This window comes from Schistocerca nitens, chromosome 10 (genome assembly GCF_023898315.1).
Source record: "Schistocerca nitens isolate TAMUIC-IGC-003100 chromosome 10, iqSchNite1.1, whole genome shotgun sequence".
NCBI lineage: Eukaryota > Metazoa > Arthropoda > Insecta > Orthoptera > Acrididae > Schistocerca > Schistocerca nitens.
Genome location: NC_064623.1, coordinates 169864667 through 169883215, shown reverse-complemented (window position 1 = coordinate 169883215; position 18549 = coordinate 169864667). Strand labels below are relative to the sequence as shown.

The 18549-nt window shown below is 43.2% G+C and overlaps 1 protein-coding gene across 3 annotated transcripts in view; it reads right to left on the bottom strand.

The window, feature by feature from the left end:
• The window catches only part of LOC126210229 (uncharacterized), a 167965-nt gene that overhangs the window by 29772 nt on the left and 119644 nt on the right, over positions 1–18549 (bottom strand). For all 3 annotated transcript variants that reach the window (XM_049939415.1, XM_049939414.1, XM_049939416.1), the window contains one exon: positions 13579–13774. In XM_049939415.1, coding sequence (XP_049795372.1) covers positions 13579–13774 — 196 coding nt within the window. The remainder of the gene's footprint in view (positions 1–13578; positions 13775–18549) is intronic.

Sequence of the window (18549 nt, the reverse complement as noted above, 5' to 3'; positions counted from 1 at the left end):
CCCTGTTAGTCCTATATGATACAGTTCCCATATACTTGGGAAATACTGAGATGGGATGCTGTCTCCTTTGTAGACTGACCACATTTTCCCAGTATCCTGCCAATGAACCCAAGTCTACCACCTGTCTTACATATGACTGAGCCTATGTGATTATTCCATTCCATAATATTGTACATTTCTGAACATCTGAAACAAGTTGCCAACGTCTGCACGGCTTTGGGTATTTGTGCAGCTTTCTTTACACAGTATTTCATTACAGACACATGCATTGTCTGAAATGTAACATTCTGCGTCGTCCCTAGCATGTAATTCTATCTTCTCAATCCAATAATAAATTTATCTAAAAAAACAGATAATGTGACTTACCGAACGAAAGTGCTGGCAGGTCGATAGACACACAAACACAAACATACACACGAAATTCAAGCTTTCGCAACAAACTGTTGCCTCATCAGGAAAGAGGGAAGGAGAGGGAAAGATGAAAGGATGTGGGTTTTAAGGGAGAGGGTAAGGAGTCATTCCAATCCTGGGAGCAGAAAGACATACCTTAAGGGGAAAAAAGGACAGGTATACACTAGCGCGCACACACACACACACACACACACACACATATCCATCCGCACATACACAGACACAAGCAGACGTGTGTGTGTGCGCGCGCGCTAGTGTATACCTGTCCTTTTTTCCCCCTAAGGTATGTCTTTCCGCTCCCGGGATTGGAATGACTCCTTACCCTCTCCCTTAAAACCCACATCCTTTCATCTTTCCCTCTCCTTCCCTCTTTCCTGATGAGGCAACAGTTTGTTGTGAAAGCTTGAATTTCGTGTGTATGTTTGTGTTTGTTTGTGTGTCTATCGACCTGCCAGCACTTTCGTTCGGTAAGTCACATCATCTGTGTTTTTAGATATATTTTTCCCACGTGGAATGTTTCCCTCTATTATATTCAATAATAAATTTAGTTTGAAATATCATAAAACTATTTTCTCGTTCCTAAATCTAGGTGTGGTATCGAGACAAATGCTTTTCACAACTCAATAATGAACATCTACCCGATTGCCTCAATCTATGGCTTCGTCATGTCATGTGATAACAATTTGGTATTTAAATGACTGATGTTCTTGGATTCCACACTGGTGGAGGTCATACAGTCCAATGTACATCACAGATTGCAATGAGCTAATAACAGTTATGTTGGTAAGAATGGGAGGGGGGGGGGGGGGGGAATAGGTGCATATCACACAAATTTTGTAATTTATTTCTGCACCACAATGTGTGTGGAATGGCCCTAACTATTAACACAACATGTGTTTTACAAATAGCCAGTAACTTAGAAACCACTAAACAGTAAGAATACCAGTTTTGCTATTGGTCTGTACATATAGATCATGAAGAACTGCAGTGACATGTGCACCTGTGAATAGTAGCCTCTCCTGAATTATGTTAATTAAATTTGTATTTAAACTCAGTTGTTTGGAGAATTAATCTCAACCTACAAGCTTTCTTTGCTTCACTATGTTGTATCACCTGGCTAACGCTTGAAAAGCAGCCACCAACCATATAATCATGTATTGTGGGTTGCCCACAGCTCTGGCTCGCTAATGACACTTCCTCAAGATCAGATGAAAACAATCTACATCAACAGACACATGTGTCACGTAGCCTTCAAACAAACCTCCAGCAGCTGCCACAGTACCGTGTGGCACCAGCCTCACTGCCAAAGCCACAGGGAACGCTGCAAATGGCGATGCCATTGCGGCACTACCTCGCTTCATCGAGTCGTCTGCTTCATGCAATATCCTTCCCCAGCCAATTATTTAGGTCAGCACCCAACTACCCTGCTGCCAGTTCACACTCCAGGCTTATGCTGGCACAATCAGAGCTCACATTGGCAAGCCAATGAGGAGTGTCTCACAGCAGTGCACATTAACTTCGACCATTCTCAAACTCGACACCTCGCTGGACTTAAGTCTTCACTGCCCTCGAGCGGCCTCCCACCTCATGGACTTTGTTTTGTAAGAACATTCAGTGTGCAACATAAGTGACTTTCAGCTTGAACAAAGTAATGCAGACTGATGTCCCCAGGAAACTGTGTTATTGTATTCTGATCATTAGACTTAATAAAAGTACAATTGCTCCTTGTTACTGGGGCACATCAACACAATGTGCGAACCACAGTCCGGCCATCCTTTCACCTCAAAAACAAATTAAAATGTTGTGAAAGTTCGCGACTTAGTGCGCTCTGATCACAGACTTACAGTTAGGGAGATGGCTGATGAACTTAATTTAAGTTTCTATGCACTTCAGTCAATTTTAACTGAAGATCTTAACATGCGCTGAGAGTCCGCATAATTCATTCCGTAAGTAGCTTACAGACTAACTTCATAAAGAAAACTCTGTTTTTAACATAAAAGTATAAAAAAGGATAAACATACGTATCCAATTTACAGAATGCCACAGAAGATGCTTTATAAATAAAAGCAAAGTGCGTCTGGTGTAATTCCTTTTTAATTACACTGCAGTGAGCTCAAGACAGATAACCTGCAACAACAGAGCATTCCAAAAGTGTTGTCAAGTGACCAATACCGACTTGAAGTGTCCAAAAACTGATTAATCGGACTAAAAATGACCCAGATTTGTTAAATCGGGTAATTACAGGTGATGAATCATGGGTATATGGATATGATCCTGAAACCAAAGTGTAGTCTTCACTGTGGAAGACTCCAGGTACACCACAACCAAAAAAAGCACAGCAAAGTCGATCGAAGGCGAAGACAATGACGGTAATTTTTTTTCGATTCTACTGGTATTGTGCATCATGAATTTACTCCTGGAGGACAGACAATTAACCAGGATTACTACAAATGTGTCTGTGAGCATTTGCGCGAAAAGGTGCGGAAGAAAATGCCTGCATTGTGGAAAGACAGGAGTTGGGTGCTACACCACGACAATGCTCTGGCTCACTGTGCCTTCTCCATCATTGAATTTTTGACTAAATTCAAAATTCCTGTGCTTCCACAACAGCCATATTCCCCTGATTTGTCCACTGTGGACTCCTACCTGTTTTCTACAATGAAATTTTCACTGAAAGGGGAGAGATTTGACTTGATTGAAGACATCCAGGCAAATACAGAGAGTGTCCTTAACGAACGTCCAGAAAAAAAATTTCCAGGGATGTTTCCAAAGTGGAAACACTGTTGGAGTCGGTGTGTTAAGTCAGAACGGGACTATTTTGAAGGAGATGCATCACAGTAGCATGTAAGTACCACTGTTCTACAATTACAAGCTCATTCTTAAAACTTTCCAATCACACCTCATATATACATCATCAGTGGTCTGTAATTAAAGATATTTACACACAATATTACGGACCACTGAAGATGCTTCACCTTCATAAAGCCAAATGTGCCGGGTGAAAAAAAACCATGCATTTTCTTGTAGTTGTAACAACAGAACGAAAATACCCTCAGGAATTTTAAAGGAACTATGCACAATCCAGTCACACAAATGAAGAATTTAGAAGTTCTTAGTGTTACAGCCGATGCACCCCTATGTCATTCCACAAAATTTCTGCAAGATGTTTCTTGTGTTCATCTTAGTGGCAGTTTACAGCAAGTGCTCTTCCAAGCTGAGTGTTCTGTCAGGAGTGACACCTTGATGTCAAGGACTTCTGTTATGCAGTGAAACACAGCAAGTTGCAATATAATTCATCTGTTACATTTTCTGGTCCGAAGAATAACTGAAGTTTTTTTTTTGTGTGATTCCAAATCTAATGCAGCTGCCCAAGTAATAGGTCACATATACAGAAACGTGTCAAATTTTTATTCACAAAAAGCTCTTAAATTTCTATCTCAGTTGTTTATATCCATTAGTATAGCGATGCAATTGCTTTTATGGGAAACCTGAGTGAAACTTGCGAAAACTGACATCAAAAGTTCAGACCCCTCCAAATTTCGATCACTTTGCTCTAAAGACAGCAAGATTATGAACTTTGACAATATAATTTTACTGCTGTATTTTTTCTAAATTAGACAACACTTCTCATGAATTAATCCAGTCAGTAATTAAGATTTCAAATAATTTAAAATGAAAAGGAATCAATTCAAGATGAATGCCATACTCTCAAGTATGGGATTTCAGAAGCTGCACAGCAATATTGTTCCAGATACTTCTGTGAATTACTAACCTGAGCCATCTTTTATAAATCAAACAGCAAAGTTCTAGAGTCTTTGCCAAGTAGTAGAATGTAACTTAATTTCAAAGCATTGTGTAATTTCTGAATTCGTATCATGCCTGTACACTTGTCTTTAAATAGCCACCCTGTAGTATCACGTCGAGAGAATTTGGTATGTCCTCGTATTCTCTGTCTTATGATGCTTGAGCAGAAGTGGTAAAAGTGTCAACGAGGTGGAAATGCTTTTTATCTTTGTTAAAAGCTAGTAGTGGCCAAACGTCAACTTCGCTCATGTTTTGAAATGTATTGCATTTTTCTTTTAACGTCCGATCTGGACAGACTAAGAAAGCTATACATTGTTTTGTATGTTAAAAATTACAACGGTAATATTGACACTCAAAGATATAGTGGCTGCGAGTGGCAGCAGCGATGCTAAAAAAGAGACTGTTGTACCTTGTATCTCCGGCTTTGTTAGCCGACTTAGATGCATTCCCCCCCCCCCACCCCCCCTCCATTGTCTACCTTGGAGGGACAGTTGTATGAAAGGGATGGTCCACCATTGCAATCAGAATTGTGACTTTAATGTTTGGTGTCTATATAGAAAAGGTGGAAGGATTAAAAAACATTGTATTTTGAATGAGCTCATCTTGATGAATAAACGGCGAATGTAATTATCGTCAAAGACAACAAAACAGGAAAAGGGTAATTCATTCTTTTAAAAACCCAACACTTCACATTGGACATTATACAGGCCGAGTCAGGAGGAAAGGTACATGCTTTGAGACACGCTAGTATTAAGGATTCTGAACAAAAAACTTCATATGGACATGGTTTCCGAGATAGAACACGTTTAATATCACTTTTGTATGTTTTTCTCCAATAACTCGAAAACCGCACACTCCAATGAAAACGCGTATCAGTACACAAAGTAAATTAAATGTGCAACAAAAAATGTCCTATTTTTTGTTGTCTAGGACTAACAGTTTGCGTGAAGTGATTGTGAGAATATAGGAAACCTCGCAGGGGTCATGTGCGCTGTAGCGTAAGTACGTTTTGTAGGACAGTTTGAGATAGTTTTCCTACTTGATAGATGACAAGTGTCCTGTATCGAAATGTTTTTCTCAACTTCCTATATACTACTGTGGTACGTTTAAAACAATGACAATGAATAATACAGAAAATAAATAGAAATGTACATTGGAACAGGGCATATTTCCACATCAAATTTTTTGTTCATGCTATCACCTGTCAAAAAACGTACCTTTCCTCCTGACTCGCCCTGTACATGTTTAAGTTTTACCAGCAAGATTTACATCTTGTCCAAAAATAATTTCAAGAGCCTGCATCGAATTTATAACAACACGGATCAAAACCAGTGACGAGTGACATTTCATCTTTTCTCAAAAGTAACATTCAATAGCCCCGACGTGGATTTATTCTCGCTACGACGACTAAGGGTCTGCTGCTATTTTCATTCTCCCCCCCCCCCTTTTTTTCCCCCAAGACTGTGCAGAACCATACAAAATAGTCGATCGCTGCAGCTGTGGAGTCCTGGGATCGACATCACTGAGATTCAGAAGAATTCTTCCTCCAGTGAATCTCTCTTGCTGGAGATACAAAAATTCTTAGATAAGTACTGCAATTAACTTCACAAACATTCATAATATTTTTTTTCTGCAGTCACCCTGTACAGTACATATTCATTCAAGAGAGAATTAGTACATTATTGCAATTAACTTGGGGAAGGGATATTATAACCCCTATCCCAGAATTGGCAGTCTGCATCCAGGGGGCAAACACATCATCATCATCATCATCATCATCATCATCATGTCAGTATGAATAATGAATGGCTAACACATACCACTAACACCTCTACGTCAAATCGTGTATGGTCTGCAATTGGGTAACATTTCGGTGTTAGTAAAGCATGCGCCTGGAATTATTCAGGGAACATTTATATGACCATCCACATTGCTCCATTAACATTAATGTGTCATTTCGCTGCATAGTGCAATCATTATATTCACATTTCTGTGTCAGCCAAAGTGAAGTACTGCATCTCAATGTCATACATGTGATAAGTAAGACCAAGGATACGGAACGGTGTCTAAAGACTCTCAGATGAGCCAACGGATAAACAGCCTGCCTGTGGTAATGATCTAGAAACTGTGTGTGCTGGACAGTGTTATGTAGGCTGATAACAATATTGCAAACCCTTTTATGTGCACTAATCCAATTTTATTTCTGACATCATATATTCTGCCACTGTGAACTTTAACCAAATCTTTGATGTTGCTTAGCAGTCTGAGGATTCTCCTTCCTTACGGGATTACAAAGAAAGAAATGCACTACTATTTACCTGTATATACTGTGAATTGTGAAACCAGAACTGGTCATCAACTATAATACAGTGCAAATATATTGGGATTAACCACCTTTCATCCTTTCACTGCTACAGACAAGCTCTCTGCATTCCATGCCGAGACGGCTTTTCTTATTGCTGTACAGATCACCAAATCCTGATGCCTGTGCTGAAAGAGAGGATTCTGACTGATATGAATTATTTATCATCCGATTTTTCGAAAACTATTAGTTGAAAAAATTTGATCTTTGCTCGATGAATAACTGAATTTCTTTTGAACAGCTTAAGATATCAAAACAAGATATTTTGCAAATGATAGTGCACATGAGGCAAATAGGTTGTATGATGAATAGTCTCAAACATTTTCATTCTCCTAGCTATTGAAATAACTTGTCCACAGCTGTGAGATGTCAACAACTCAGAACGCATTTAGATGGCCAGAGCACTGCAGAAAAATCCAAATGGCACACGATTCAGTTCTCAGTAAGTTATTTCTGTTTGACTAGATGTGAAACTTCAACATTCTTCAAAACCTGAAGACTCAGATGTTTCGCTCCAAAATATACTTTTATTTCTTTGTTGGGGAACTTGTTCAAATGGCTCTGAGCACTATGGGACTTAACAGCAGAGGACATCAGTCCCCTAGAACTTAGTACTACTTAAACCTAACTAACCTAAGGACATCACACACATCCATGCCCGAGGCAGGATTCGAACCAGTAAACAAAGCGGTCACGCGATTCCAGACTGAAGTGGCTACAACCGCTCAGCCACACCATCCGGCGGGGAACTTGTTGTTAAGGCGGAACAGGTGTCTTTTATTTTAGCAGCACTTTGCTGTAACCTTCAGGCATGGGAGTATTTGCCACCAATTTGTAGGTATTTGGTCAAGACAGACTCAGTAATACCCAGGTCTTTGTGGTTTGCACCAAGAGCCTTATCATCAGCGTACCCAAATTCCTAAAGGTTGTCTATGGCATGTCTGCTGTATACAGAAGAGGCACTAGCACTGATCACTGAAAAAGGCCACTATTAGGCATCATTGGAGGGCTCAACTTATTCCATATCAGAACTTTGGATTCTGCTGCTTAACACAGCTCTGATGAGGTTTCCAGTTTTAAGACATGGTATGACTACAAGTTTTAACATTACTGATTGCCTCCACACAGTGTCACAAACCACGGTTAAGTCCATTAATATGGTAGACGTCATTTTTGTTTTGAAATCCTGCTTCAATAAAAGTTGTCTGTGAGAAGACCTGGTCGGTGCAGCTGTGGTTTGGGTGGAGTTCTGCCAGTTCAGCAGAAATTTTGTGGCTGATTCTGTTATACAGTATTCTTTCCAAAAGTTTATACACTGTGCTAAATAAAGCAATGGGTCAGTAGCTTTAGCCTGCCATTTGGTTTTCCTGGTTTTAAGAAGGCTACGATCTTTGCTCTTTTCAAGTCATAGGGTTTGTCACCAGTTTGGAGAATATCAGTAAAGACACTACCAGACTTATTTCATACTTCCCACAGTGGATTAGGAATTCTGAATGGATGCCATTAATACCAGGTACCATACCTGCTTTCATTTCTTTGAGAGCTGCCGTAGAGTAATCTGACTCACATTTACAAGCTAGTTTGAGAGCCTTCAATTTGTTTTTGAAATTAACTGAATGTGATCAAATCTTACGGGTTCTAGAAGTGGACTCAATGTTGTTTGCTACTTGCTTGTGAGCAACAGCCTTCTTCACAATGGCTGGGGGTTGGCATCTCCAAATTTTCTCACCTAGAACCAGGCTTTCCTGCTTGAGGTTGCTCATGCTAGTGCACTTTTAACATGCTTTGATCCTCCTTGGCACACTGTCCACAAGGTGGTCAAGATATTGCTGCTCAAGCCTGATCCATTCTCTGATGACCAAGTGTAAGGTTTGCTGCGGCATAGCACTGGAAGTTTCAATAGGTCCTGAGAATGTTCAACTGGTTTCATTTCAGCAGATACTGAAGGCCATTCCATTCGGTTGACTCCTGCACCCCCTACAGCAAAGTGTTCGCAATGTGAACATGATGGGATCTTTCGTTATCTCTAAATACAAACTCATCACTGAAGTGCTGACCGCATAGATGCACAATCGACTGACTGATCCTGTTGCAATGCTACACATAGAAGTGGCCCACCTCCCTGCCTGAATATGTGGGACTGGATGCCCAAGGTATGACTTTGTGCCTGGGCCGTCTACAGACTTCTCTCCGGCAGTCTGGAGGCGCCACACAAATCCTGCGCTCATCACGACAGAGCACCAAACAACTGTAGAGATGTTCCCTTGCCCATCCGCTTAGTGAACTATGGTCCTGGGGGATTTATACTGATGAATATAATAGTACCTAAGGGAAAAACTCATTGGCCTGGAGATGGCTGCAATGGATCGACACAGCACAGAGTTTGCTGGGGAGGGAGGAGGGGCAGTGGCGCAGCACCCTTATTCTGACGCACTCAGCTCAGTATACCTAATAATTTGCAAGTATGTTTCATCAGCTGGAGTTGTTGACACAAAAAGTCTGAACAAAGCAACCTAAGGTGGTCTTACATATGTTAAAACTGTCTACGCATTAGGGCTACTACGGTGATATATTTTTCGTGAAGTGGGTGTGTATCTGAAATGATAATGATTAACCAGCTCAACATTCACATCAACAAGTGTGGGAAATCTGCACTCAGGCTGGCTGTCTGAACCAACTTAAAATGAGTTATCAAACTAAAGTGGCTCTCGCCTCACCAAGTGTAACGCAAAGTGGGCAGACACACTACTCCGGCAGTCTGTTTACAATTTTAAAATAAGATCTCAAAATTATTCAGTTTAATTACATTGTAATATCCTGTACCCTTGTTCCAATAGCAGTAAGTATAGTCACCGAATGTTACTATGGACACAAAAACATATTCTAGTTAATTACACAATGAAAAGTCCAGGTTGGACATCAACAATATTATGCAAGGGGGTAGATCGCTACTCGCGAAAAGATGACTCATTAATATGCAAACACGTCGAACAGAATTAAAATCTGGAGTGGAATGGGGAAAGGGAGGGATAGCAGGGTACGGGTGGGGCGGAGGATGGGGGGTGGGGTGGACACTGCATGGCGGGGCATGCTGGGCTAAATTGTTGCAAGACCAGGTCGTCAGTACCGTATTTACTCGAATCTAAGCCGCACTCGAATCTAAGCCGCACCTGAAAAATGAGACTCGAAATCGAGGAAAAAAAATTTTCCCGAATCTAAGCCGCACCTGAAATTTGAGACTCGAAATTGAAGGGGTGAGAAAAGTTTTAGGTCGCACCTCCAAATCGAAACAAAGTTCGTCTAGTTGTAATATGAGACACAATTTAGGTCGAATGAATGACGATACAGCTGCAGTAGTTTGGTTCGAGTCGTAAGCTTAGCAGTTACGGTTTACCAGGTAGCCATTGCTACGCGTCACGCGCTCCGTCCGTATTTATACGGATATCCTTCCTATTTCACGTGCTTCGTCTGGTTTGAATTGATTGCTTATTTTTCTTTGATCTGATAAGTGCCGTTCTCTTTGTTATAGGTGTTTACGTCACTCCAAGCTGAAAATGCATTACTGCACTGTGTCATGCATTGTTTGACGCTTTCTGATAGTGCGTGTTTACGGCCTGTCGCCGCTCGCGGCGTGGCTTGCTTTTGTGCGCGCTACCGCCGCTTACAAATAAAAAATAGAGAGGAGTCGTCTCATTAGCGAAACATTTGTTGTTACTTACACTACTGCTTTCTTCGATAATGATCAACAAGAACCAAATAACAGACTGCGTATGATAGATGATGTTCTGAACGAAATTTTAGCGAAAATTTTTCTCCGTTCCAAAATCTTTGCAGGCGCCTCTTTAGTTCATTACATTCTGCACAGATATTAGAGTCATCTTAGATTTAAAAATCTAGTCAGTTGCCGTGCTTCATTTCTGACTGTATCACTATCAGGCATAAGAATAATACGAATATAAACATGACATGATATGTATATTCTTCCGCGTTTGCTGTTGTCTCTAATTTCGTAGTTTATTAGGCAGACAGGATTTAAATGAGATAGTAGCAAACACGAAACAATACATGGCAAAATGTTTATATTCGATCTTATGGCGAAGAGAATACTACATGTGATTCACAATTCATAAAAGCTCCTATTAGCAACCATCTCTTCTCACAGGTAGGAAAAAATTCAGAACGTAGAGTTGGCCATATTGACAAACATCCCAAACAGTCTTGCCAGTCGGATTTTCGTAGTACATTGAAATGCTGCTACATTTGAAGAACAACAATACAGAATTTGTATTTACTTCGTTGGATAATGTACCAAAATGCAGTGGTCGAAACTCTGGGCGGAGGAAAAAGGCTCGTCTTCCACTTTTTTTTAAAATTTATTTACTGACGCAGAGGTTTTGGTGCCAGTATCTATCCACAGTCTAATATAACAGTCGCGACACTCACTGCTGTAAAAGTTGTTGCCGTTTGACAGGTGGAGCGACACTAGCGCTCCAAGCGGCAGGTAAGGTGAACGTCAGATGCGTCGTAAGCATAATGTTTGTTTGCATCCATTTCCTACATTATTTCCGAATTATTCGAGTTAGTTTCTTGCCTCCAAGAGTTTGTGTAGTATCAGAAGGCATATATGTTTCTAAAAAATGATTCTAAAATAAGCGCAAGTATGGACAAAAACCATGAATATAGTGGCAAGCTACAACACATTCGTGAAGAAACACTTGTGACATTGGACAGAATTGCAGCTTACCACGTCGATATCAAAAGAATATAAACACACAGAATCACATGTAAGAAGCACAGACATGTACCTCTACATGCAAAAGCGATGGACAGCTCGTTTATCGTTCTGTAGGCCTACTATTGTCGCCTGTTGCCACAAGTACGACCTTCATCTTTATATTATTCTAAGTGGGACAAGCAACTAACAAATAGTGGGAGAAATATGCTGAAAACATTATAATGAGCTGATTATATTACATTTCACGCAAAACCAAATATTTGAATAATTTTCAAACAGTCTGTCTGTAGGCACTTTCTTTGTCCCATAATATTTTCGCTCGAAGTCTAGCGATCTGCACATTTTGACACTACACACGCTTTTGTAAGACACGAACAGCTGCACTTAATCTAACCACTTCATCGTCAAAGCAGGTCTGTGTTGATGATTCTCACGAATCTGGCACTAATACATGGAGAGTTGAACTGGCTGCTTCTGTGTCATAGGACTGTTTTACAGCTTTAGATTGACTGTCGAACCTTTGTGGCAGTTTCCTCTTCATCGTCAGTTGAGGTGCCTTATTTGGAATGTCAAATAGTGTGAGTACTGCATTCCACACGGGTTTGTTATTGTCTGCGTTCATGAACTGGTTTTGTTCGAAATGTAGCGAACAAAACCTAATATTATTATACAGGTAAACCGGGTCTTTCTTCATAAGGTCTTCTCGTCTGCTATTAACTAGCCATTTTTTGCTCCTAAAACGAAACATTCATCATTTATACACATACAGTTTGCAAGTGAATCCTGACGATACACTTTAGTAACATGATGGTATATACCTCTCAGGATCCTTAGGAAACCTGAAAAAGACAGCTGTGGTGTCTTCTTCCTATTGCTGCTGCAATTTATTGCGCTACAAACGCTCCCGATGGTAGAAACCATTGTGTAAATCAAAATAAACAGTCACTATTCGATTTCACGATCGCGCCGAACTCACAGTTCAACCTACCGGCCGCTTGGGGCGCTGCTGGCGCTGAAGGCAACAAAATCTAGGCGAAGTGTCGCGACTGTTATGTTAGACTGTGATCTATCTTTGTGCCTACAAAGCATGCCTGTGTGGCGCTACATATATTCGACGGCAGAAGTTAGTTGTGGCGGCACCCACCAACATTTTTCAGAACTCCCGCTTGCTTTGCACTCGATTCTAAGCCGCAGGCGGTTTTTTGGATTACAAAAACCAGAAAAAAAGTGCGGCTTACATTCGAGTAAATACGGTAGGCTGCTGGGGAGGGAGCGACACCCTGTGGCACAACATGCAGCCGAATGTAACATGCTTGATTTCAACGGTTGCTTCACAACACAGGCCATCTGCATCCTCCCCTCCACAATCAGATTTTCTGAACTACGCAGATGGGAGCCAACAGAGTCTCTGCTCCCAAAATCATCCTGACTTCAACCTATGGAAACCTACTGTCTCCACACCGTCCATCCCACAGTTTCTGCTTCACCTGTCCCATCACCTCCTCCTAATTCACATCCCCTCAGCCACATTGTGCACCATTCTCTGCCAACGCACCCACCGGTCTTTTTCCCTTGTTTGTGAGTAATCAGAAAAAAGTAATAGAAGTAATAGTAATACCACCACCACCCTAATAATAATAATAATAATAATAATAATAATGTGGAAGAAATCTGTAAAAATTACTAAATTCACGTGGACAAAGATTCCAAATAAAAGGAAGAAAAAAACCTACAACAAATGAAGTTAACAGAATGGTTAAAATTACTTGGAACAGATTTACAAATAAAAAGAAATTATACTTACACATATTAATGTAATAATGACAGTAATTTTCCACAGGGGACAGAGAGAGAGAGAGAGAGAGAGAGTGAGTGTGTGTGTGAGTGTGTGTGTGTGTGTGTGTGTGTGTGTGTGCGCGCGCACATCAACTTGGTGTGGACATGTTAATAGAATGGGAGGAGGCAGGATGTCAAGACAGGCTCATTAAATGACAATAAGATGAAAAATACCAAGAGGAAGATGAATTGGTTGAGGGAAGCACTGTCTGACTAAGCAAGGAGAAGAGTGAGACAGCATGGAGAGAAACAAAAAGAGGGAGGACAGGAAAAATCGGAGGGACTTACATTCTAACCAGCCAGCGGCTGGAAGCTGTAGAAGACCAAGATGATATTAATTTTGGATTGCCTTGTGTGTCATTGTCTCCTCTGTGAGACCATAACGCGAACAGAAGAAACAACACAATACCAGAAAGAAAAAACTACTAACGGTTGGGGCAGCAATATAGTCCCTTCCTCTTCTGCTGTTTTCAAGCTCGCCTCTACAGCCATCTTAATCATCTTCTCTTCAGTCGCACTGGCCAATTCGTCAGCCTTCTGCAGCTCACTATCTGATACTGGCTGTTTTGGAAACAAATCCACTCCCGGTCGCTGCAACCACACGTTGACACGCGTGGGGAAGGGAGCTGTAAGAAGAACCACAATCCTATGTTAGATGGAGTCATCAGGTATTCCTCACCTCCAGTGGCTAACAAGTTAAATATTAACCATCCACATGACAGAAGATACTAAAAAAACATACATAAATGCTTTCGTTACAAATCTCACATAAAAAGCTTTTTGAATTCATTCAACACAGTTCCATTGGGTTTAAATGGGGGACTAAATTAAAAGCTTTAAACAGGAATGCATGTCAGAAACTTTCCATTCTGACATTGCTGGGAAAAAGGAAAATAAAAGCTTACCTTTTAACTCTTACATTAAGATCCATGTTTTTTATGCAGTCAACTGCACAAAGAGCTTGTTATAATTTTTACCATATTGTATCAATGCAGTATGTTCTGATACACTTGGTCATAAGTACCTGGAGTGCAGTCCCAAGCCCATAAGCTGTAAAGCAAGATCTTCCTCAGATTCTAGTTCTTTAAACAAGACTCCTAAAGCAGCCCAATAGTAGTAGTGTGAACGCCTCAAATCTGGGAGCATTTGTGGCCAACCTTTTCTCTAATGTTTGTTCAAGATGGAAAAATACGCAATCTGCTGAGATGCCATGACGATGAAGCATGAATGTTCAGTGGACATCTTCCAAGATGATCACTCCTTTCTGCAGGCAAATCAGGTACTGTCCATCTGCTGAAACGAATGCATGTGACAGATTGGTTGGTTGGATGGATTAAAAGAGGGAGAAAGGGACCAAACTATGAGGTCATCAGTCCCTTGTTCCGAATAAAACAATGTCACAAGTGTGAGAATAAAATAAACAAGACTTACAACCCAAAACAGAATGAAAGGAAAAACCACAACAACGATGAAGGGCAACAAACACGTAAATGGACAAAAGAGGACAAGAAAACAACACAAATGCAAGAAACGGGACGAAGAGATTAAAACAACAAGGAGATTACCATGGCTGGCTGACCATGAGAATAAAAAAGGAGAAGCCAGCCACTCTGCAACACATTAAAACCTCCAACTTAGAAGCACTAGGGTGGAGGACACAGCGGGACAAAGGACATGCGCTAAAACTTTGATCAAATGATAAAACCCACCCTCACGAACAAAACATAAAAATAAATCAGCCGATGAGGCGTTGTCAGATAATATTAGAAGCAACAAGTCCAGTAACCCAAGATTTTGTCGCTGGGCAGTCAAAGTAGGACAGTGCACCAGAATATGGGCCACTGTCAACCGGGCGCCGCATTGACATTCAGGCGGGTCTTCACAGCGCAGGAGGTAACCGTGGGTCACCAAAATGTGGCCAATGTGGAGCCGGCAGAGGAAAACTGATTCCCTGCGAGAGGCCCACATGGAAGTCTTCCACACATTCGTAGCCTCTTTAATGACACACAGTTTGCTGTGAGTACTGTTATGCCATTCCATCTCCCAAAGCCGAAAAACCTTACGGCGCAAATCAGAACGCAGGTCAGATTCAGAGATGCCTGTTAATACACTGCTGCCATCAGGCAAGGAATGCTGTTCAACAAGACCTCTGTGGACCTAGGCGAAGCCCACATGACCATCAGCCATCAAGCTCTCAGTGTAAACCACTTCAGAGCCCCGGAAGACGTCAAGAATCGAGAGAAGTGACAGCGGAGAACAGCAGGAGTAAGTGAGTCCTTAGGGTCATGCGAAAGGTCCAAACGAATCTGCGGCCTAGGTGTATACCATGGAGGTGTATGTGGACGGACCTGGATGGGAGGTGGTAATGGAAAGGACTCCAATTGAGACAGTAGGAATCGTACGCGAATCAAAATTGTTAGCGCTGACCTGGGCCGCTTATGCGGGAGATGAACTGCCGCAGGTGGAAAAAGGAAACAGTAATTAGGATGCCCAGGAGAACTACGAATGTGTGCAACATAACTGGCGAGCAGTTGTGCACGTCGGATCTGTAATAGCTCTAATGGAGGGACTCCGGCCTCCACCAGGACACTGGTCACCGGACTCATTCTAAAAGCTCCCGCCCCTAGGCGAACGCCACAGTGGTGCACTGGGTTTACACGCAACGCCGAGGGTGCCGCTGAACCATAAACCACACTCCCATAGTCCAGGTGGGATTGAACAATGACTTTGTAGAGCTGCAGCATAGTAGAGCTATCTGCACCCCAGTTGGTGTTGCTCAGGCAGCGAAGGGCACTGAGGTGCTGCCAGCACTTCCGCTTAAGCCGACAAAGATGAGGAAGCCAAGTCAATCGGGCATCGAAAACCAGATCTAAGAAACAATGTGGTTAGTTAGTTAGTTTGTGGGATTAAAGGGACCAGACTGCGATGGTCATCGGTCCCTTTTTCCAAAAAATTAAAACCGCCCAAAGAGAATAAAAAACGAACAGCAGGAAAGACGTCAGACGACACACGACGAGAAAGACTCCGACAGAGATCAGACAAAAATTAAAACACACAGAGTGTGACGGTGGTTGGCCGACCATAGAGAAAAAAAGAGGAAAAGCCAACCACCAAGAACACATTAAAAACTCAGTTTAAAATCAGAGGCTAAAAGCCAGAATCAACTAAAAAACAAACACTCAGATTAAACTATAAAAACCCCCTGCCCGAATAAAATGCAAAACTAAGTCTACCATAGCAGAGTCATCTAGTAAAAGGGCAGGGAGCGTATCAGGCAGCGCAAATGTCTGCCTAAGCACAGTTAAAAGCGGACAAGTTAATAAAATGTGCACCACCGTCAAAACCGCCCCACAGCGACAGAGAGGCGGGTCCTCACGACGCAATAAATAACTGTGAGACAGTCGGGTGTGGCCAATGCGGAGCCGACAAAGAACAATTGAATCTCTGCGAGTGGCTCGCATGGATGACTGCCACACATGCGTCGTCGCCTTGAGAGAACGGAGTTTGTTTGGCGTGGGCAGATTGCGCCATTCAGTGTCCCAAAGCGAGAGAACTTCGCGGCGGAAGACTGCCCGCAAATCAGTCTCCGGGAGGCCAATGTCCAGGGTGGGTTCACTGGTGGCCTGTTTGGCCAGGCGGTCAACACGTTCATTGCCCGGGATACCAACGTGACCGGGGGTCCACACAAAGACCACAGAGCGGCCGCAACGCGCAAGAGTATGCAGGGACTCATGGATAGCCATCACCAGACGAGAACGAGGAAAACACTGGTCGAGAGCTCGTAAACCGCTCAGGGAATCGCTACAGATAACGAAGGACTCACCTGAGCAGGAGCGGATATACTCTAGGGCACGAAAGATGGCGACCAGCTCAGCAGTGTAAACGCTGCAGCCATCCGGCAAGGAACGTTGTTCGGAATGGTCCCCTAGAGTTAGCGCACACCCGACACGACCAGCAACCATCGAATCGTCAGTGTAAACAATTCCAGAGCCCTGATACGTGGCTAGGATGGAATAAAAGCGGCGGCGGAAGGCCTCTGGAGGGACTGAGTCCTTCGAGCCCTGTGCCAAGTCGAACCGAAGGCAAGGGCGAGGAACACACCACGGGGGTGTACGCAGAGGTGCCCGGAAAGGAGGTGGAACAGACAAAAACCCAAGCCCGGAGAGAAGCTCCTTGACGCGTACGGCGATCGGACAACCCGACCGGGGCCGACGGTCTGGCAGATGGACAACTGACTGCGGGAACAGGGCACGGTAATTTGGATGCCCAGGCAAGCTAAAAACATGGGCAGCATAAGCAGCCAGTAATTGTTGGCATCGTAACCGCAGTGGAGGGACACCTGCCTCCACTAGTATGCTGTCCACAGGGCTGGTGCGGAAAGCACCAGTGGCAAGGCGTATCCCGCTATGGAGGATTGGATCCAGCACCCGCAATGCAGATGGGGAAGCTGAGCCATAAGCCAGGCTCCCATAATCCAGACGAGACTGGATTAACGCCTGGTAGAGCCGGAACAGGGTAGATCGGTTGGCGCCCCAGCGGGTGTGGCTCAAACATCGCAGAGCATTGAGATACCTCCAACACGCCTGTTTGAGCTGCCGGATATGAGGCAGCCAAGTCAACCGGGCATCGAAAACCACCCCCAAAAACCTGTGTGATTCCACCACTGAAAGAAGTTTGCTGTTAAGAGAAAGCTGCGGCTCCGGGTGGACAGTACGTCGCCGGCAGAAATGCATAACGCAGGACTTGGCTGCCGAAAACTGGAACCCATGAGCTACAGCCCAAGACTGCGCCTTGCGGATAGCGCCCTGTAGCTGACGTTCAACAGCTGCAATGCCAGTAGAGCTGTAGTAAAGGCAGAAGTCGTCAGCATACAGGGAAGCGGAGAGAGAATTTCCCACGGCCACAGCGAGCCCGTTAATGGCTATTAAAAACAGGCAGACACTTAAAACAGAACCCTGTGGCACACCATTCTCCTGGACGTGGGAGGAACTATACGAGGCCGCAACTTGCACGCGGAAGGTACGATACGACAGAAAATTGCGGATAAAAATCGGCGGAGGACCCCGAAGACCCCATCCATGAAGCGTAGAAAGGATGTGATGACGCCATGTCGTATCGTACGCCTTCCGCATGTCGAAAAAGACAGCGACCAGGTGCTGACGGCGGGCAAAGGCAGTACGGATGGCCGACTCCAGGCTCACCAGATTGTCGGTGGCGGAGCGGCCTTTATGGAACCCACCCTGAGACGGGGCCAGAAGGCCCCAAGACTCCAGTACCCAATTCAAGCGCAGGCTCACCATCCGTTCAAGCAACTTGCAAAGAACGTTGGTGAGGCTAATGGGACGGTAGCTGTCCACCTGCAGAGGGTTTTTTCCAGGTTTCAAAACGGGGATGACAATGC